General features: G+C 35.7%; 1 protein-coding gene across 4 annotated transcripts in view; it reads left to right on the top strand.

Moving 5' to 3' along the window:
* LOC128656891 (chitin synthase chs-2-like) overlaps positions 1-20,921 on the top strand; it is a 160,160-nt gene extending 139,239 nt beyond the window's left edge. For 3 of the 4 annotated variants that reach the window (XM_053711059.1, XM_053711058.1, XM_053711057.1), the window contains exons 13-19: positions 3,363-3,747; positions 6,380-6,456; positions 12,983-13,047; positions 14,418-14,528; positions 16,387-16,604; positions 17,450-17,510; positions 19,061-20,920. In XM_053711059.1, coding sequence (XP_053567034.1) covers positions 3,363-3,747; positions 6,380-6,456; positions 12,983-13,047; positions 14,418-14,528; positions 16,387-16,604; positions 17,450-17,510; positions 19,061-19,210 — 1,067 coding nt within the window. In that variant the 3' untranslated portion in view covers positions 19,211-20,920. Of the gene's footprint in view, positions 1-3,362; positions 3,748-6,379; positions 6,457-12,982; positions 13,048-14,417; positions 14,529-16,386; positions 16,605-17,449; positions 17,511-19,060 lie in introns of all 4 variants that reach the window. The other variant, XM_053711060.1, reaches the window with a different exon arrangement.
* The last annotated feature ends 1,324 nt before the right edge of the window (positions 20,922-22,245 follow it).

Genomic DNA, 22,245 nt, shown 5'->3' with positions numbered 1-22,245 from the left:
TCCCCTCTCACAAGAGTTTCCTTCCTAGGAACTCTGCTAGATTCTGTAGAAATGAAGATTTACCTGACAGAGGCCAGGTTGTCAAAACTTCTAAATTCCTGCCGTGTTTACTCTCGCCCTTCAGTGGCTCAGTGTATGGAAGTTATCGGCTTAATGGTAGCGGCAATGGACATAGTGCCATTTGCCGGCCTACATCTCAGACCGCTGCAACTCTGCATGCTCAGTCAGTGGAATGGGGATTACACAGATTTGTCCCCTCTACTAAATCTGGATCAAGAGACCAGGGATTCTCTTCTCTGGTGGCTATCTCGGGTCCATCTGACCTTCCGCAGGCCAAATTGGACAATAGTAATGACAGATGCCAGCCTTCTGGGCTGGGGTGCAGTCTGGAACTCCCTGAATGCTCAGGGCTTGTGGACTCAGGAGGAGACACTCCTTCCGATAAACATTCTGGAACTAAGAGCGATATTCAATGCTCTTCAGGCTTGGCCTCAGCTAGCTGCGGTCAGGTTCATCAGATTTCAGTCGGACAATATCACGACTGTAGCCTACATCAACCATCAAGGGGGAACAAGGAGTTCCCTAGCAATGTTGGAAATTTCAAAAATAATTCTATGGGCAGAGGTTCACTCTTGCCATCTATCAGCTATCCATATCCCAGGAGTAGAGAACTGGGAGGCAGATTTTCTAAGTCGACAGACTTTTCATCCAGGGGAGTGGGAACTCCATCCGGAGGTGTTTGCACAGTTGATTCAACTTTGGGGCAAACCAGAACTGGATCTCATGGCGTCTTGTCAGAACGCCAAGCTTCCTTGTTACGGATCCAGGTCCAGGGATCCCAAGGCAGCGCTGATAGATGCTCTAGCAGCGCCTTGGTCTTTCAACCTGGCTTATGTGTTTCCACCGTTTCCTCTGCTCCCTCATCTGATTGCCAAGATCAAGCAGGAGAGAGCTTCTGTGATTTTGATAGCTCCTGCGTGGCCACGCAGGACTTGGTATGCAGATCTGGTGGACATGTCATCCCTTCCACCATGGACTCTACCGCTGAGGCAGGACCTTCTACTTCAGGGTCCTTTCAACCATCCAAATCTAATTTCTCTGCGTCTGACTGCTTGGAGATTGAACGCTTGATTTTATCAAAACGTGGTTTCTCCTAGTATTGATACCTTAATTCAGGCTCGAAAGCCTGTCACCAGGAAAATCTATCATAAGATATGGTGTAAATATCTTCATTGGTGTGAATCCAAGGGTTACTCGTGGAGTAAAGTCAGGATTCCCAGAATATTATCTTTTCTCCAAGAAGGATTGGAGAAGGGATTGTCAGCTAGTTCCTTAAAGAGACAAATTTCTGCTCTGTCTATTCTTTTGCACAAGCATCTGGCGGATGTTCCAGACGTTCAGGCGTTTTGTCAGGCTTTAGTTAGAATCAAGCCTGTGTTTAAACCTGTTGCTCCGCCTTGGAGTTTAAATTTAGTTCTTAAAGTTCTTCAAGGGGTTCCGGCTCGAAGAGTTTCAGAGTTATCTGCCTTGCAGTGTGATTCCCCTTATCTGATCTTCCATGCAGATAAGGTAGTTTTGCGTACCAAACCTGGGTTTCTTCCTAAGGTGGTATCTAATAAGAATATAAATCAGGAGATTGTTGTTCCGTCACTGTGTCCTAATCCTTCTTCAAAGAAAGAACGTCTTTTACACAATCTGGACGTGGTTCGTGCTTTAAAGTTTTATTTACAAGCTACTAAAGATTTTCGTCAAACATCTGCATTGTTTGTTGTCTACTCTGGACAGAGGAAAGACCAAAAGGCTTCAGCAACTTCTCTTTCTTTTTGGTTAAGAAGTATAATCCGCTTAGCTTATGAGACTGCTGGCCAGCAGCCTCCTGAAAGAATTACAGCTCATTCCACTAGAGCGGTGGCTTCCACATGGGCTTTTAAAAATGAGGCTTCTGTTGAACAGATTTGTAAGGCGGCGACTTGGTCTTTGCTTCATACTTTTTCTAAATTCTACAAATTTGATACTTTTGCTTCTTCGGAGGCTATTTTTGGGAGAAAGGTCTTACAGGCAGTGGTGCCTTCCGTTTAAGCGCCTGCCTTGTCCCTCCCTTCATCCGTGTCCTATAGCTTTGGTATTGGTATCCCACAAGTAATGGACTGGATAGACCTTACAAGAGAAAACAAAATTTATGCTTACCTGATAAAGTTATTTCTCTTGTGGTGTATCCAGTCCACGGCCCGCCCTGTCATTTTAAGGCAGGTGTTTTTTATTTATAAACTACAGTCACCACTGCACCCTATAGTTTCTCCTTTCTCTTGCTTGTCTTCGGTCGAATGACTGGAGGTGGCAGTTAGGGGAGGAGCTATATAGACAGCTCTGCTGTGGGTGATCCTCTTGCAGCTTCCTGTTGGGAAGGAGAATATCCCACAAGTAATGGATGAATCCGTGGACTGGATACACCAGAAGAGAAATAAATTTATCAGGTAAGCATAAATTTTGTTATTACCCATTCCCCTGTTTTGCATAATCAACACAGTTATATTAATATACTTTTTACCTCTATGATTACCTTGTATCTGAACCTTTGCAGACTGACCCCTTATTTCAGTTCTTTTGACAGACTTGCATTTTACCCAATCAGTGCTGACTCCATGGGAGTAAGCACAATGTTACCTATATGGAACACATGAAATCGCTATGAAAAACTGTCAAAATAAACTTAAATAAGAGGCGGACTTCAAGCATATGAGTCTACTTAGGTTTAGCTTTCAACAACAAAGCAAATTTGATGATAAAAGTAAATTGGAAAGTTGCTTAAAATTGCATGCCCTATCTTAATCATGAAAGTTTAATTTTGACTAGACTGTCGCTTTAAGTGTTCATTTGCTTCCAAGCATAATTAAAACCTCTGCACTTCTGAAGGAGTTTAAGACATTACATAGAGGAGCACTTGCCATATATTTGCTTTTGTAAACATAATTGAGAACTAGTTCAAAATAGGTGATTTTGGAAGTGGTATCAACCGCTGTATTGTAAGCATAGGCTAGACTCATATACACTCTCTCTTCCTATGCACACAGAGAGAAAGTTTACAAGGAATGTATGTTTTATATTCCTCCACATTTGCAAAAATTATTCAAATTGTGTTTAGCACAAAATGGCTGCCTAAGTGCATGTAATATCTTTGAATTGGTTAAACAGCTAATGTACACAGTACACTTATTATAAAAACTCAGACATTAATAGGCTTAGCCATATCTGAAAACATATACCACTACTATATACATGACTGGATAAAACTGTTGTGAGATATTATTAGCATCAATAATAAAAGTACCATTGTTACATATGTTGTTTTGGTTGCTTTTTAGGTGACATGGTTAAACAAGAAACCTTTGTGACACCTACTGGCATATTTCTCATTTCCATGGCTTCAATATACATTGTAACAGCTTTAGTTCACCCACAGGAATTCCATTTACTAATCTATGGACTTATGTACATTATTTGTGTACCAAGTGGCTATCTCCTATTAACTATATATTCCTTGGTTAACATGCACATAGTCTCATGGGGAACCCGTGAGACTGCTAAACCAAAAGAGAAAAATAAGGAAGAAAACAAGAAAGTCAGATATAGAAAGAATTTTAAATGTTTGTGCTGGGACATAGAGATATCAGTTAATGAGAAAAATGCTAAAGAGAATAGTCAAAAACAAGAACAGAAAGATAATCTTCAGCCTCTCACCATTCAAAGGTATGTAATCTATATGTTTATATATTGTTGTATGTTTTATATAAAAGAAAAATCAGAGGACAACTTGACCAACAGGACATGTTTTTACTGAATATTGAAAGTAGTAAACTGTGAAATAACCAAAACTGGTTTTATAAATCTGGAGTTCTAGGCACAAGTTAATCATGTGAGCCCTGTGCAAAATCATTGTTGTAAGTCTACAATCATACACATGCTTAAGAAGATACTATATGTTTTCCTTTACAGGTTCTGATTAAAAGCTACTTAAAAGGTTTTTAACAACATTAAAATGTTGAATGGCTCTGTGCAAACATTCTACTCCTTAAATTCTCAATTTCAAAATCATGAACTTCTGAACAATTGTGCCCTATCAAAGGCTGAACAGATAAGTTTGCCGTCTGCGAACCCTATCTGTCCGGCATCTGAGAGTTAACATTGCACAAGAGCAGGGCTTGTCAATCATCCTGATCAGATCCAGATGATCAGACCCTTGAAGCTAAGTAGTTGTGGTCTTAGGACTGTAGCTACACAACTAGTGTTTAAGGCCCGCTCATGCGAGACTGGAACGCTCAGGCCCAAAGCTGTGTCCACACCTTCATAAAGGGGCTCATAATGTTATGACTAAATTTATTACTGATTAAGGTACAACCAAAATAAATCAACTTTTTTATATTGGAATGCATATATATATATATATATATATATATATATATATATATATATATATTAGAGATAAGTTAAACAGAGACATTAGAACATTTGTTTCTCTAGAAACCTATAAAAGATCATCAATAAATCTCTTAAAAATAATACTAGTCTGCAATGTATTTTAAATCAATGTATTTTAATCTCCAAAAAAAAGTGTTTGAGCTCTTAAGGGTTCAGCCCTTTTTCTTTTTGATTTTAAAGGGACACTGAACCCAATTTTTTTGTTTCGTGATTCATATAGAGTATGACATTTTAAAGGGACAGTCAACCCAAAAATTACTGTTACTTATTTAGATTAGTTAATTAACAATCTTTACATCAAACTCTAGCCCAATTTTCATCTAAATAAACTTTGGCAGAAAACACACTTACTAGATCTCATCTGGCTGTTTTGAAATGGCCACCTGACTCCTCCTTCTCTGACGTCTCCCAAAAGCTTGAGCTGCAGCACTAGTACAGGAACTTTTTGTCCCTGCTCGCTCCTTTCATTCAGCTCCTTTCATCAATCTCATGGCTGACTGATATGACAAAGATCCCACAATCTAATACTTTATAGAGGAGAGGGAGAAAGAGAGCTATATCTACAAGATGCTTCTTAATAAATTAAAAACTAATAAGTAATAATAATTGTAGACAATGTTGTATCACAAAACTAAGTGTATAGAGTTGCACACACTGCAGAGCTTTATAAAAACAATCTGATTTTAATTTCACTTTGTTCCGATTGCTGCAGGCTTATGGATAGATCTATGGATACTCTACCACTGTGGGCTGCATATTTGTTACGACTAGTTTGGAAGATATTTACTATAGTAATACGTATCATTATACAATAGGCTCACTTGATGGTATGCTGTATTGTATTATAATTATAAAGAGAAAATTAGTATTTTTATTAGTGCTGTTATGGTTAAAATACCCCCGCGTTTATTCATATTGTGTAGTCTGGTATACAAACGACAAGTGGTCATTGTTAACCGTATTAACTCGTTTTTTTGTTAATTAGCAAGCATTTAATGTATACACAAATTAACATTGTGCATTATTTGGCAATTAACAAGAATGAGAAATACATATTTATCTTATGACCCCTGCTCAAGCATTGGAACAAATTTGTTACGGGGTTAGGGTATAGGGAGGGGGTAGAGGAGCTCTCTGTCATCTTTATACCCGGGCATCAGTCAGAACAGAGTGACTGTCAGACCGGGTCACTGGGAGCCATGATGGTGCCAGTGCACAGCCCGGAGTCAACAAGCAGCGAACACCCCCCCAGAAAAAGACAGCGGCTCACACATCTCAGCCCAGAGGAGAAAGCGCGCTCAGGAGGTGCGGTTTCAGTCTGAATATAATGTCACTTGGGAATTTGACTAAGGGGGGTAGTGTGTGTGACGTTATTCTGTAATATTCTGTAATAGTAACATACGGCCCATTAGATCACACAGAATAACGTCAAAGGGAATGACATCTCGTCAGTATATTCTAGAAAGCTGGATATATATATATATATATACACGTTCTATGGAAGTACGTTCTCGTGAGCTCAAGGAAGCTTCCAGGAAATGCGAACACGAGGTTGCATTTGTATAGCGCTTGAATTATTTTACCAGCGCACATTTGTTAGCATAGCATAATTTACAAGGATTTGCAAATCAGTTAAAGTAATGGGAAACACCTCTTGAAAAGCTTGTTGGAATCAACTTTTTTCATATACATACACATAGATATGTGATATAGATATATACGTGATATATATATATATATATATATATATATATATATATATATATATATATGTGTGTGTGTGTGTGTGCGAGTGAAAATAATGTTGTTTTACTTTAATATTTAGAAATATGTTTAGATTTAGATTTTATAACATTTTATTTAATCATTTTTTTATTTAATCATTTTAATTTTATTTTTTTAGCCAAGAATATGAAAATGACATCGAACAAGGTAGCCACACGAATGAAAATGATGTTGCACAGGAAGCTTATGAAGAAAGTAAGTATATATTATTTACAATATGGATAGGGAAAGGGAGACTAGTCAAACCTTAAATATAGAACTTACCTCGAGCTGCAAAACAATGCTCAGGTGAAAATAAAACCTTATATGAAGGAAATAACCCGGTGTGCAGACCCTTAAACTAAATATTTATTCACAGTATAAAGTGAGATAGAATAACAACCATAATTAGGTTGTTATTAGGAAAGACAGGGATTTCAGCACAACCTTTAACCCCTTAACGACCAAGGACGTACGCCACACGTCCTCAAAAAAAATACAGTTAATGACCGAGGACGTGTGGCGTACGTCCTTGGTCTGGAAAGCAGCTGGAAGCGATCCTGCTCGCTTCCAGCTGCTTTCCGGTTATTGCAGTGATGCCTCAACATCGAGGCATCCTGCAATAACCCCCCTTGGCCATCCGATGCAGAGAGAGCCACTCTGTGGCCCTCTCTGTACCGGACATCGATGGCCGGTTTCGTTGGTGGGTGGGAGCCAGTCTGGGAGGCGGGTGGGCGGCCATCGATGGGCCGTATGATGTGGAGGGGGGCGGGATCGTGGGCGGGAACGCCGGGTGCGCGCGCGAGTGCGCGCGCGTGCACGAGGGTGCGCGCACGGGCGCGCAGGGGTAGGAAGCGGGTGGGAACCGCTACACTACAGAAAATTTATGGGAGAAAAGTGGCAGTGATTGCCAAATATATTTGTATATATATCGATCTAAGAGATCTGGGAGGGGTGGTGGGTTGGTCTTTTGGGGGGGGGCAAGCTACACTACAGAAAATTATTTTAAAAAAATAATAAAACAATGTTTTACTATAAACTGGGTACTGGCAGACAGCTGCCAGTACCAAAGATGGCTACTAATAAGTTAGAGGGGGATGGGTAAAGAGCTGTGTGGGGGGTATCAGGGAGGTTGGGGGCTAAGGGGGGATCCTCCAGAGCAGCATATGTAAATATGCCTTTTTTTTATTTATGTTTTATCAAGGATAGCTTTTTTTTTTAGTACTGGCAGACTTTCTGCCAGTACTTAACATGGCGGGGACAATTGTGGGGTGGGGGAGGGAAGAGAGCTGTTTGGGAGGGATCAGGGGGTGTAATGTGTCAGGTGGGAGGCTGATCTCTACACTAAAGCTAAAATTAACCCTGCAAGCTCCCTACATGCTACCTAATTAACCCCTTCACTGCTAGCCATAATACACGTGTGATGCGCAGCGGCATTTAGCGGCCTTCTAATTACCAAAAAGCAACGCCAAAGCCATGTATGTCTGCTATTTCTCAACAAAGGGGATCCCAGAGAAGCATTTACAACCATTTGTGCCATAATTGCACAAGCTGTTTGTAAATGATTTCAGTGAGAAACCTAAAATTGTGAAAAATTTTACTTTTTTTTTTATTTAATCGCATTTGGCGTTGAAATGGTGGCATGAAATATACCAAAATGGGCCTAGATCAATACTTAGGGTTGTCTACTACACTACAATAAAGCTAAAATTAACCCTACAAGCTCCCTACATGCTCCCTAATTAACCCCTTCATTGCTGGGCATAATACACGTGTGGTGCGCAGTGGCATTTAGCGGCCTTCTAATTACCAAAAAGCAACACCAAATCCATATATGTCTGCTATTTATGAAAAAAGGGGATTGCAGAGAAGCATTTACAACCATTTGTGCCATAATTGCACGAGCTGTTTGTAAATAAATTCAGTGAGAAACCTAAAGTTTGTAACAAAATGTGTGAAAAAGTGAACAATTTTTTTTATTTGATCGCATTTGGCGGTGAAATGGTGGAATGAAATATACCAAAATGGGCCTAGATCAATACTTTGGGATGTCTTCTAAAAAAAAATATATACATGTCAAGGGATATTCAGGGATTCCTGGAAGATATCAGTGTTCCAATGTAACTAGCGCTAAGTTTGAAAAAAAGTGGTTTGGAAATAGCAAAGTGCTTCTTGTATTTATTGCCCTATAACTTGCAAAAAAAGCAAAGAACATGTAAACATTGGGTATTTCTAAACTCAGGACAAAATTTGGAAACTATTTAGCATGAGTGTTTTTTGGTGGTTGCAGATGTGTAACAGATTTTGGGGGTCAAAGTTAGAAAAAGTGTGTTTTTTTCCATTTTTTCCTCATATTTTATATTTTTTTTTATAGTAAATTATAAGATATGATGAAAATAATGGTATCTTTAGAAAGTCCATTTAATGGCGAGAAAAACGGTATATAATATGTGTGGGTACAGTAAATGAGTAAGAGTAAAATTACAGCTAAACACAAACACTGCAGAAATGTAAAAATAGCCTTGGTCCCAAACGGACAGAAAATGGAAAAGTGCTGTGGTCATTAAGGGGTTAATATAAATGCTAAGCAAATGCAAAGCTCCACATTTAGCGGTATGTGAAGTCCATTCTCATCATCCACAGACTTCCAGGGCATACAAACAGTGACTTATTTTCCTATACAAGACACATGAACCAAATAAACAAAGAAGCACTGATAGACGTTATGCATGAAACAGTGTTTGCTGTCAAATTTTATTTAATATTTTGCAATAGGTTAGCTGAAAGTTTTGAAACTATATTGTGGAAGGACTCTACTCTTCCATCCCACATAATGTGGGTTTGGGAGCTGCCAGATTTTTTCTGGAAAGTAGAGGTCAAGCCTATAAAAAACATAGCTACAACATTCTGTTGACTTTTGATGCTAACAAACTCACTTTTCTAGATGTAAAAATCAAGAAAGAGGGAAAAGTCTGGCAACGGAAATATTTCGTAAGGCCACTGCCACGAACAATATTTTAGAGGCATCTAGTCATCATCCCAAATCTTTAATTCGGGGTATCCCTGTAGGACAATTTTTACGTCTAAGGTGTAATTGTTCAAGCCTAACTAAATTCGATGCACATGCAATTGAAATGTTTAATAGATTTGAAAATAGAGGCTATAAGAAACGTAATCTGAGATATGCACTAAGTAGAGCTAGAAAAGCAGACAGGGACAGTCTACTCTATAAGACTAAGCAAAAATCTGAAGATAAAAGAGTGCGTTTCGTTACCCAATACAACTGTCATTGGGAAAAGATTCGCACAATTTTAGATGAAAAATGGCAATTTCTAAAAGCTGATGAGACGATCAGGAAAATAGTTGGAGATAAACCCTCTTTGGTTGCTAGGAGGGCTCCAAACTTAAAGGATAAATTAGTAAAAAGTCATTTCATAAAGAGTCCAAGTGAGAAAGATTGGTTGGAGGAACATGGATGTTTCAAGTGCGGACACTGTGTTGTCTGCAAATTTGTTGTCCGCACAAAAACTTTTGCCACAACCTCCGCTGTCTACCCTATAAAACAGTTTATCAACTGTAAGACTGAAAATGTAATCTATCTGTTATCTTGCAGCTGCCCGACCTTCTATGTAGGAAAAACAAGACGAATGTTGAAGGATAGGGTCTCTGAACATAGGGATGACATAAAGGCAGTGGAGGAGGGTGACATCAGAAGCGGAGTGGCGTATCACTTTATGAAACACCACAACTGCAACCCCTCAGCTTTAAAAGTAACAGGCATTGAATCTTGCTCACTTTTTGGCAGAGGGGGGGACATTGATAATGTACTCCTTAAAAAGGAAACCGAATGGATGTACAAGCTACAGACATTAATGCCTAATGGGCTTAATGAAAAATTTGAGTTTGCTGCATTCCTAAAATAATAATACGTAATGGTGACTTATAGAATTGCTCAATTTCTACTTGTGAAATCAGCCAAATAATTCTTCTACGTCCCTTTACTCAATTAGTAAACTTCTCAAAAAATGCTTCTCTGGAAGTGAGACACAGTATCTTTATTTCCCTTAAGACTTTTAGGATTAAAAAGGTACATCTAAACGATATCTAATAATGACCAAAATTAAACATGTATTTATACCTTATCCAAGACACATGAACCAATGTACATATAAGTATATGCTTTGACAATCTTTTGAATTAGTGCCAAGTTCATGAAATAATTTAAAAGGTAACTTTCATATTATCTTTATAATACATGCTTAATGCGTATAAAGTGCATGTGTAATTTCTTCTTATTTCATCTTGCTTTATGTACTGAAGGCTCTTTTAAAAGTTGACTGTTTATAAAAATGTTTACAATATATTTTTTCACCTGTTCCTCTTATGTGTATATACTTGGGCAGTGGCACTTCAAACGACTCTGATTGGCTACTGGTTGGTTTTGAATCTCCCAATGAGCAGCGGGAAGGAGAGATATAACGCGGCTGCTTCTAGACTCAGTATCCGCTCTGCCCTGAGGAAACCCCTGTGATCTTGTGCGGTCACGTGGGGGGTGAAACGCGCGTCGGCAGTGACGTAAGAAGTGGAGGTGGACGTGGTTGTTTGACAGACCGCTGTGGCGTCCTCACTGATTATACCGGTTCGGTGGTGAACCAAGGATGCTGATCCAGTTTGCTTAATAACGGAATTGAGAAGCCTGTTTGCTGAAAGGAAAAATACGGTTGTATAACAAGCTGAGTTTATAACTTTGATACTCCAGACCGTTACCATACCCGGATTTCTGAGCGTCTTTGATGCACTATATTGAAATACGGCACTGTTTATCTGGATATATCTAAGACTGTCTGCTGGTGTTATTTATACACTACTTTAACAACAACTTGTGTGCAAACACTTCATTACTGATATAGTTTGATATATATTGTATGACAATGTATGATACTATCTGCATAATATAAACTGTAAAGACAAAACGACTCGCTTTGGGGCTGTTAAACATAGATCCAGATACTATATTCATGACACCTTTTATCATATTGGTGGTGTCCGCTGAATACTGGAGTTGCTTTTTTCACCCCCATAGTCCTTTTTTGTCTTGTCACATATCAGTATTAAGGAAACTGTATGTTTAAATCAAAGCTGTTAGCACTCAGTTAGACTGTATCCTGGGGTTGTTAAACATAGATCCAGAATACATTTTCATGACACCAGATACCTCTTATTATATTGGTGGTGCACGCTGATACTGGAGTTGCTTTTTCATCCCCCACAGTCTATACTGTTCTCTGTCATAAGATTAAGGTATGACTACATAAAAATATTTGCTAAATAACGTATTGTGCACAATACTTAGAGCTACCCATTAGCTCCATTACGTATGATTTAGCTGTTCAACGAATTTATGCTGCTTGTCTTAGGTTTTAAACACGTTTTTGTGTATTGGCATAGATCCTCAAGGATCACTATGGTGGCTAATTTTAGGTCTAGTACTCTTTACAGTTTCAAAACTTTCAGCTAACCTATTCCAAAATATTAAATAAAATTTGACAGCAAACACTGTTTCAAGCATAACGTCTATCAGTGCTTCTTTGTTTATTTGGTTCATGTGTCTTGTATAGGAAAATAAGTCACTGTTTGTATGCCCTGGAAGTCTGTGGATGATGAGAATGGACTTCACATACTGCTAAATGTGGAGCTTTGCATTTGCTTAGCATTTATATTAAAAAAGATCGTGCTGAAATCTTGTCTTTCCTAATAACAACCTAATTATGGTTGTTATTCTATCTCACTTTATACTGTGAATAAATATATATTATTTAATTACAGACAGACAATGAAATAAGAAAAGGGGCTGAGTATCCTACAAGCTGGAATCTGCTTCAAATAGAAAAAATGAAAAAGCAGCTTGCATTTCCAAATAAGAACACACATCATTGTTAAACCTTCTTTGCAACACATTTATCAAAATAACACATTTATAAAAAATTTAATGGTTTCAATTTAAATTGCATTTGCTACAAATCTCCTACACATTATCATTCCTATCACTTTAAGGCTCTGATATTCAAAACCTCACCGGCATGGAGAGAAATCAGACAAAATCTTTGGGATTTTTTTAGACCTTGTATTATAATGTAGGAGTCTCTGTGTCACATAAATAACGCTACATAGCAACATAAACACTTCTCAAGATACAATGTATGTTTATAAAAATGTTTTAAAGGCCTCGCCTTAACGACGAAACTTCTTACAATATCTTACCTGAGTGTCAAGGTTTTAAATATCAGGCCCTAAATCCATCTAATGATCTAAAGTTCTCCACTCCATCAAGAGTTCTATGGGATCCTCAGTTCTATGGGATCCTTCAAAGAATTTTAGAAAGGCAAATTATACATATATGATTTAGTTATAGTATACAGTTTTAAAAAACTTTCCAATTTACTTCTATTATCTAATTGTGTTTTGTCAGTATCCTTTGTTGAAAAGCATACCTAGGTAGGCTTAGAAGCTGGGATCTAGCTGCTGATTGGTGGCTGCACAAATGCCTCTCGTCGTCGATTTAACAATTGTGTTCATCTCCCAGTAGTGCATTGCTGCAACTTTAATAAAGGATACCAAGAGAATGAAACACAATTCATAATAGAATTAAATTCAAAGCCACAACTTTAAGTATAGATATGATTATTTTTTGTTTTCTTCCTATGAAAATCATAGTTTCATTTATACATTTTTCTACAAACAGGATGGATACAGCAATTACAATCAAAATCAAGATACAATGTACTAAATGAAGAACAATTAATGGAGGTGAGTAATATGATTAATTAGTAGTAATGTATGCACAATATGTATATAACAGATAAACAATGCACAGCGATTCTGAAATTAGAGGCTACAGAAACAATTGAATACACTTCCATCTTGAGGAGCATCATATATTTGTCTCAAAAAATAATTTCTCTTTCTTATTAATTTCCTTAAAGGACCATTAAATACAAATTGCATAATAAAAAGACAATGTGATATTACTCTGAATTTCAAATCAGTAGTACATTTTCTTCTCTCTGACAAATGTATAGTTCCCCCATTTGCCGGCCCCTGTATCGTGACAGCCATCAGCCAATCACAGACTAGTATATGTATATACTGTGTGCACATGCTCAGTAGGAGCTGACGCCTTAGAAATTATGCAGATAAAAAGATTGTGCAAAATTGAATAATGGAAGTAAACTGTAAAGTCTCTTTAAATTGCATGCTCTTTCTGAATCATTAATGTTTAATTTTAACTTTAGTGTCCTTTAAATTTAAACTTCTGGATTTTTTTCTCCTCTATATTCTACATTATATTTCACTTTTAAACTGAAATGTGCTACTCATCAAATGATGTTGACAAAAAAGACAAACTAACCCACAATAGTAGTTTCTGCTCAGTTAAAAATACTAGAACTAAGATCCCTTAGATCCCTATTTATTAAAGTAAATGCGCACAGGATTCCCAGACAGGGAACCTGTACACCGATGTTCAGGGCCACTAATACAGCATCCCATGCCAGAATGTCATTCTTTTTTATTTTATTCTAACATAATTATATTATGTTTTATTTAATTTTTCTAAAATATATGCAGCTGAAATGGACATTAAACACCAATTTTCATATAACTGCATGTAATAGACGCTACTATAAAGAACAATATGCACAGATATTGATCTAAAAATTCAGTATAAAACTTTATAAAAACTTAGCACTGTTGATGAGCTTAGGCTGGGACACCCAGTAAAAGGGGCTGAGAAAGCAGGAAGAGCAGACCCCCTCCTCCCTCCCCTGCATATGAAAAGACAGATTACACAAACAGGAACAGCAGAAATATGTAGACATCAGTATACATCTAAAACATTGGGGCTTGGTTAGGAGTCTGAAAATCAGAACAATGTTATGAAAAAGTAAGCAAAACTATACATTGTTACAAAATACTCTCAGATGGGCTATATACATGGATCATCTACAAAACATTTATGCAAAGAAAAATCTAGTGTACAATGTCCCTTTAAATCTTTGTATAGTCTGGGTATAAACAGTGTTCTCCCTCAAAAAGTCTAAAATGCAGTCATTTTATTAATGTATAATTATCTCCAAAAGTTTAGATCATGCTAAAATGTGTTGTAACTGATCTTTAAGGAGGAAGTTCCATTTTGGAAAACTCTTATAAAGGATTACTTGGAGCCTCTCAATGAAGATAAGAAAAAACAAGAACAAATTGCAGAAGATTTAAAGTCATTAAGGAACAAAGTAATTTGTTTTGTTGTTTTTTTTCACAAATAAATATAAACATTGCGCTATAAAATGTGCTTTAAGGTTTATAAGTTCTATCTGCTTTCTATGCGCTTAAGCACTATGTAGCTGATGTACATTTGAATTCAGACAAATAATAAATACAAAAATCACTAATATGCTGTATTCTATACACTCAATGGAAATTAGAAAACAAGTGGCCCTATTAACAAATAAATGAACAAATGCATGTGACCAAAAAAAATAATTGTTGATTCGTTCATGCCATTAAAACCGAAACACTTAAAATGTACAGTTTTAAACTATTAGTTAGTGAGTGATCCACCAATGTACTTGTCAGCTGATTGATCCTGTGTCAGCTGATAAGTGTTGTTTTAGTTCTTGACAATCCTAAGGCTATTTAAAAAAATAAATGCATTTTAAAAGAAACAAATGAGTTTGTGTGTTGCTGCTGGCTTGTAGCATTAGCACTAGCTATCACTTTATAACTTTATTTAGGTTTAAGCTGTTGTCCAGCTTTGCCTCTGCTGCCCTGAAGACGTTTCTCATAGAAAATATTATTATTATTTTTAAATAACCCCTTGAGTGCTAATGACAGCTCAGAGCCGTCGCTAGCACTCAACCACCTTTAGAGCAATCTAGGGGCTCCCACCTCGGGGATTGGGCCTGTATAGTGACAGGCATCATTGGGGCTTCCCGTTACGTGCAGTGACGTCACGCGCAATGACGTGATGACGTCACCGCTCAACTTTATTTAAAATTTACAATACAAAGTATAGGGAAAGGGGCATGCTGCTTAGAAGCCTGTGTCTCAGGCATCTAAGCAGCTACAGACCCCCAAGTCTCACCGTTGGAAAGATAATCGCTTAACCTTTCCAACGTTATAAGACTTGGGGATCTGAAGGGGGGGGGAGTCAAATATTTTTTTTTAAATAGTAAAAAACAGAAAAAAATTAAATCCAGCTTAGCACTCAAAGGATAAACTAATTCTTAAAATGGCCCACTGGTGGCTATAAGATGAAATAAAATATAAATATTTATTTTTCTTTTTTTCTCGTGATGAAGGATTAGTCCTAAATGATTTTTTTTTGTCTTTCTTTTACTGGAAGAAGTGCATCCATCTTCCTAAATATTGTCCTGTAGAGTTTAAATACAACAAAAAATATAAAAAATGTCAGTAAGATACTAATACAAATTGAAAACTATTCAATTTGTAGAGCATTGTTGGTTATAAACTACTTTTTTTTTTCTTTCTTCAAATACTGTGATTTATTAAGTAGTTCACACTACAATATTTCAGAAGACATTTAACATGTGGCGATGAGTAAAACTATGCAAGAAAATTTCCCATCAAATTTAGCACAAAATGTGCACCGCATCAGTGTGACTAGGTCCTGCATAACCTTCCCTTTCGAAAACCCTAATCCAATGGTTTTTAAACCTGCCCTCAGGCCTCCCCAACAGGCCAGATTTTCAGGATTACCTTGGATGAGAGCAGATAAAATAACCATGGTTACTAATCATCTGATTATTTCACCTGTGCTCTAGTTCAGATATCCTCAAACTCTGGCCTGTTCGGGGGGCCTATGTACAGGTTTGAAAACCATTGGTCTAACACCAATATCAAAGTCTACGCAGGCATAGAAACTTGCTTTCTTTTAGAAACCTAGATTAGATATTGTTTGAAACGTTTTATTCATAATATTGAAATTATATTTTTAATTAATTTTCGAACATCTGTTTTCATTGAAAGTTTATTAAAGTTTTTTTGTTTTTTTTTTCAGTTTTCTTTTGTCTAAAGATAAATGTTTGAGAAGATTTTGTTCATCTATTTTTATTCTTATTATCCCTACAGGTAACCTTTGTGTTTTTCATGATCAATCTGTTGTGGATTGTGGCTACTTTCTTTTTGCAAATAATTGGCTCTTCGATCACCATAAAAATACCCAAAGTGTTTGTCAATGGAACCATTTCAGATTTAGAAACATTGCCTGTGGAACCCATTGGATTTATGTTCTTGATATCATTTGCCATCTTAATTCTATTACAGTTTGGTGCACTTCTATATCATAGGTACGTTTGCAAATACTCACAAGGGAATAGTACATCACTAACCGTCATTGATTAAAAGGCCTAATAATCAAAAAATTACATGCTCATATTTGTTAGACTATTGACCCTGCAGTACTGTGTGTTTAATCCCTGCAAAGTTAGTACTGCTTCGGATCCACAAAGCACTGCAGGTCCCGAGCGGAAACCACCTCTGATACAATCAGCAGCGCTAGTTACACATCTTCGTCATGCGACTAGCACTGCTGATTGTAAGGGTTAAACACAGTAGTGCAGGGTCACTAGAGGATGTCATTTTACGGCTATAGGATTAGAGCATGTAAATTTTCGACTATTAAGACCCTTTAACAGACAAAAGTCAGTCTAGTTAACACATTTTTATTATAGACAGGTATATATTTAGGCATATAATACTGAAACAACATAAGCATTTGCCTCGTATTCTTTTTAAATCTACTGTTAAGGGTTGCAAAGCACTAAAATTCATTCACCAGATTGCACATGACCAGCGGCAGGTACAGCTACAGCTCATGACATTATCCCTTTGCATCCCGCCTCGTTTCATGCTCATTGGTCTAGAACACTGGTTTTCAAACTTGTCCTCAGCCTTTCAAACAGACCAGAGCATATCACAGAGGAGAAAATGTTACAGCGCACTGTCCCTTTAATGTAAAAGGATAAAGAAAAAACGATATTATATTTTAGAATATCCTCTTTTAGTTGGAACAAGCAAATGGGCCTTTCATTGGATATTTTCATTACTTACCATTTTCTTAAGTGTTTGTAGTTTTGGTTCAAACCAACTGCATTAAGCGCATTTTAAAGTCTTCTTTTTTTATTTTTTGCAGAATCTATACTTTAATTCATTTCATTGCTTATCAAGAAACTGAAGGGATGATAAACAGAGAGGTGAGTAAATATATTTTAGTAAAGTTGATATTGTCATTATTGTGCTTGGTCTTTGATGTAAATCATTCAAATACAGGCGCATAATTTATATAATAAAGTGTATATTAAAGTGAGAACTAAAAAATCTTTATGTTCATGATAATTGTGATGAAAGGATATGTGACCACCTATCAAGAAACAATGCTGAAGGATAATATCCTAAGATAAAATATTCATGAGGAAAATAAACTTATTAAAATGTAAACAACATATGTACGTTTGAGTTATCGCTATTGTCTGAAAATTGTCAATAAAAATTATTTGAAACAAACAAAAAAAAAAATACCATTAAAATGTTTCAAGACAAAAATGCTTGTTTTTATATGTGATTTTATTATTATTATTATAAATGATGCTTTCCCACGCTCCCTAGAGAGACTGCAAAACAAATTCAGTAAGCTAGGCTTTCAAATTGCTGCAAATCAGATATCTGGTTTAGGCAAACCTAGGTTATAGGGTTTGCTTTTTATGCCCTCTAGGAAGTGTAGCACAATGTGTTACACAAAAGGTCAATAAAGTCATCAGGACCCTTAACAGGCCAGAGTTTAATTATATCTTAACTAGAGCACAGGTGAAATAATCACCTCTGGAGAGCAAAGTTTGGACACCCCTGAAGGGTGAGAGCAGGTTAGTAACCATGGTTACTGAACAGCTTATTATTTCATCTGTGCTCTGGTTAAGATATAATGAATATGTGGCCTGTTAAGGGTCTGGAGGACTGGAGTTTAGAAACACTGATTTAGATAGAACATTCAATGTACTTCTATTATTACATTTACTTGTTCTTTTTGTATCCTTTGTTAAAAAGCATACATAGGTAGGCTCAGGGTCAGCAATGCACTCAACCAGTCTGTTCATCAGTAGTGAATTACTGCTATAGAGCTCATCTTTTTTTATGTGTTTAAACTTTTTTTGCAGCAAAATATGTAAGCAATAGTGCAACAATAAAATACATTGCAGCATTTTCTTTGTTTTACTTGTATGTTCCTTTATAGGGACAGTGAAGTCAAAATTAAATTTTAATGATTCAGATAGAGCATACGATGTTAAACAACTTTCTAATTTACTTCTGTTATCAAATTATCTTTGTTCTCTTGGTATCTTTATTGAAGAGTAAAGCTAGGTAGGCTCATAAGAGCTCAGGATTGTGCACGTGTCTTTAGTATTCTATAGCAGCAGTGTATAACAAAGCTACAAATAATGTTGTAAAACGCTGCTGCCGTAGAGTACTAAAGACACGTGCACAATCCTGAGCCTACCTAGATTTACTCTTCAATAAAAGATACAAAAAGAGTCAAAGCAAATTTGATAACCAAAGTAAGTTGGACATTTGTTTACAATTGCATGCTCTATTCGAATCATAAAAGTTTAATTTTGAATTTAATGACCCTTGAATTTAAGAGGGCTTCTTTTGTCTCAGAATAAAAGTATACTGTCATAAATATAATGACAGCTTTTAGTTTAAAATGTATTTTTATTAAAGTTATATCTTTTTTTTTTTTGCTTTACAGGCCTTTGGAGATGAAAACAAATACAAAGAAATGAGCAATGGAATTAACGAAAATCAAAATATTTATGAGAATCCCATTGTAATAATTGCAGAAAATGAGACAGGCCAAAGTGCTATCCCTTCTCTAGAAATGCATCTTGTAACAAGTTGATTTTTGCACAGACAGTCAGGAACTGCACTAGTGAATATATAGGCTCACCATATGCACGCTATGTCTGGGTCTGGCAATAGGCAGTAAATGATAGTGCTGATATCACCAAGCACAAGTGGATCAGAATAGTGGAAGCATCTAATTCAGGGTTATTCCATACTTTAGTGGAATGGGGTCTATTTTTTTAATGACATTTGTCAGTGTGATTTACTTATGTATGTGCTAAGCATAAGACATTCTGAGCTTTGTAAACAAAGTTGATCTTTTTTTTTATCACAGGGACTAATATTCCTATGCTGAATCACCCTGTTTTAACTGATGACGTTTTATTGGTGGAGAGTTTATTTGTACAAAACACATTTTTACATTTTCTTTAACTTGAGCTTGTGCTATCACTACTGGCTGAGAGAGAAATGTGGACTTATCCAGCAGACTTGTGATCTACTGGTAGATCGCAATCTGAGCACATCTGATCTAATTACTCAGTGATTAGGGGCACTGACCATATAAGTGGTCTGCTTCTATTATGTAGTAAATGTCTACATAAATTGCAAAGAACAATATTAATACAACTACAACAACCATAATCAGAGTCATTCCACTGGAATCTACATGTGCAACACATAACTAAATCTAACATCTTTACTATTAAAAATGCTAATTTTCCTTGTGTGAGAAGAGAAAACTTAAAGAATTTCTCAGCAAAACAATTATGGCTGTCATGATATTATACACCTGCTAGAATATACTGAAAATCTGGTTTGAAGAAAGCTTACAAATTCCAGCCTATTACTCTGCATTTTATTTCTAAAGGTCTTGGACTAATTAGATTAATACTATTAGTGTTGTTTAATTAATAAAACAAATCGATATAGCATTTTACATTAAAAGGGACATTATAATCATATGCTAAATCACTTGAAAGTGATGCAACATAGCTGTTAAAAGCTGACGTGAAAGTATCACCTGAACATCTCTATGTAAAAAGGGAAGATATTTTATCTCAAAAATGTTTCTGAACAGTTATACGTCAGCTGCTGTCCAGCTGCAAGTTGGAAAAAAAATAGTCAATCAGTATCAGCAGTGCTGAGGTCATGCTTTGCTGTGATCTCAAGAGATTTCATATTAAACATTCTTATACTGAATAGGAAAATAACATGACTGTGCCTGCACATGCCTGATGGACACTCCCTTTCAAGTCCTGGGACTAGTATCCTGATTGGCTGCTTACAGTGGGGTGTGATACTTAGGAAATTTTTGAAGTAAAATATTTTCCTTTTATACATAGAGATGTTCAGGTGATATTTTCTAGCCAGCTATTTACAGCTATGCTGCATCACTTTCAAGTACTTCAACAGTTGGGTATCATGGCCCTTTAAACTAGAGAATTTGCCAAGTAGCTGAAACACAAACAGTACATAGTGGTAAAAAGATTGATAAACAATGCAACAAATTTATTTTTAAAAACATGTTTTTAGCTTTGATTAATAATTTTGACTCCAGTAGGATAAGGTTAAATACGGTTACATAAATTATGATGAGTTATTTAACTTTTGAAGAAAAATGTTTGTTATAGAAGTAGTTATTCATTTTTTAACTTATAGCGTATTCCTGTATATATTTATAATAAATTAAATAACACACAGGTAAGTTATTAAAAAATGCTAAACAGTGCGACAGATTTATTTTTTAAATACATTTTTAGTTTTGGTTTAACTCAGTATAATACAGTAAAAAGTGCAATAATTATAATATTTATATACATCATTATTGCACTTTTAACTGTATTGTACTGAGTTAAACTAAAACTAAAAATGTATTTTGAAAATAAATATGTTTATATTTTTTTTAAATAACATATTTATTGCACTTTTAACTGTATATATATTTATTTATGCTAATTAGTTAGTTATTAGTAATTTAAAGTATTAATAATTGTTATAATTAAGTAAATCTTATTTGCATAAGTAATAAAAAATTATGTAAATGCTTTGTATATCTTTTATATACCTGATTATTGCAACTTTTAGAAGTTTTTATTTTTGCATAAGTTAAAGGCACTTGAAACTCAAAAATGGGTTTCATTTCCCTTTGTTTAAATTATTGTTTTGAGATTTTAGAAAAATGTGCCATAAGTTCACTAAATATTTGATGGTTATTGAAAAGCGTTGTCTTTACAGCATTTTCATATAAAGTTTTATAATATTTATAAAACATGTAATCAAATGATTGATATTTGATAATGCAGTTTTGTATATATGTATATATATCATAATTCTTTTTATTTATTGCTGCAAATTTGAAAAATAAATTTATTTTAAATACTAAATAACACTGATATGTGTACTTTATTTTGTATTAATTGTAAAACTATATGCATATATAGATAGATAGTTATAGTGTACATATATATATATATTAATGACTTTTATACTTTGTTATACTTTGTTTATTACCCTTAACAGGCCAGATATTCATTATATCTTAACTAGAGCACAGGTTAAATAATCAGCTGATCAGTAACCATGGTTACTAACCTGCTCCCACCCTTCAGCTGATTATTTCACCTGTGCTCTAGTTAAGATATAATAAATATCTGTCCTGTTGAGGGTCCTGTGGACTGGAGTTGAGAAATGCTGTTTTTTTAGACATGTGCACGTCGGAAAATTTAGTTTCGTATCGATTCAGTATTTTTTTTATTTTTTAGTTTCGGATGCATTCCGATTGATTCGTTATAGCAGTCATTCGTTTCAGATGTATTCGGAAGTTCGTTATGTTATGTTACTTTGATTCAGATGGTTTCAACCAATATAAAATGAATTATTTCACTGTTATATCTCACTATATTTAATTGTAATATTTCTCAATTTTTTTTTTTTTTTTTTATAATAAATATGGAACAGCAAAGGAATTGTGATCAGTCCAGAAAGTCCAACTATCGCGCCATGGCCATTTGAATAAACCGAATGGATCCGAACTAATTTGGATGTTTCATTATAATTTAATTTGAATTAGTTTAGTTCTGTTACTAGGGT

This window comes from Bombina bombina, chromosome 4 (assembly GCF_027579735.1).
Source record: "Bombina bombina isolate aBomBom1 chromosome 4, aBomBom1.pri, whole genome shotgun sequence".
NCBI classification, from domain to species: domain Eukaryota; kingdom Metazoa; phylum Chordata; class Amphibia; order Anura; family Bombinatoridae; genus Bombina; species Bombina bombina.
This window is presented reverse-complemented; position numbering and strand designations above follow the sequence as displayed.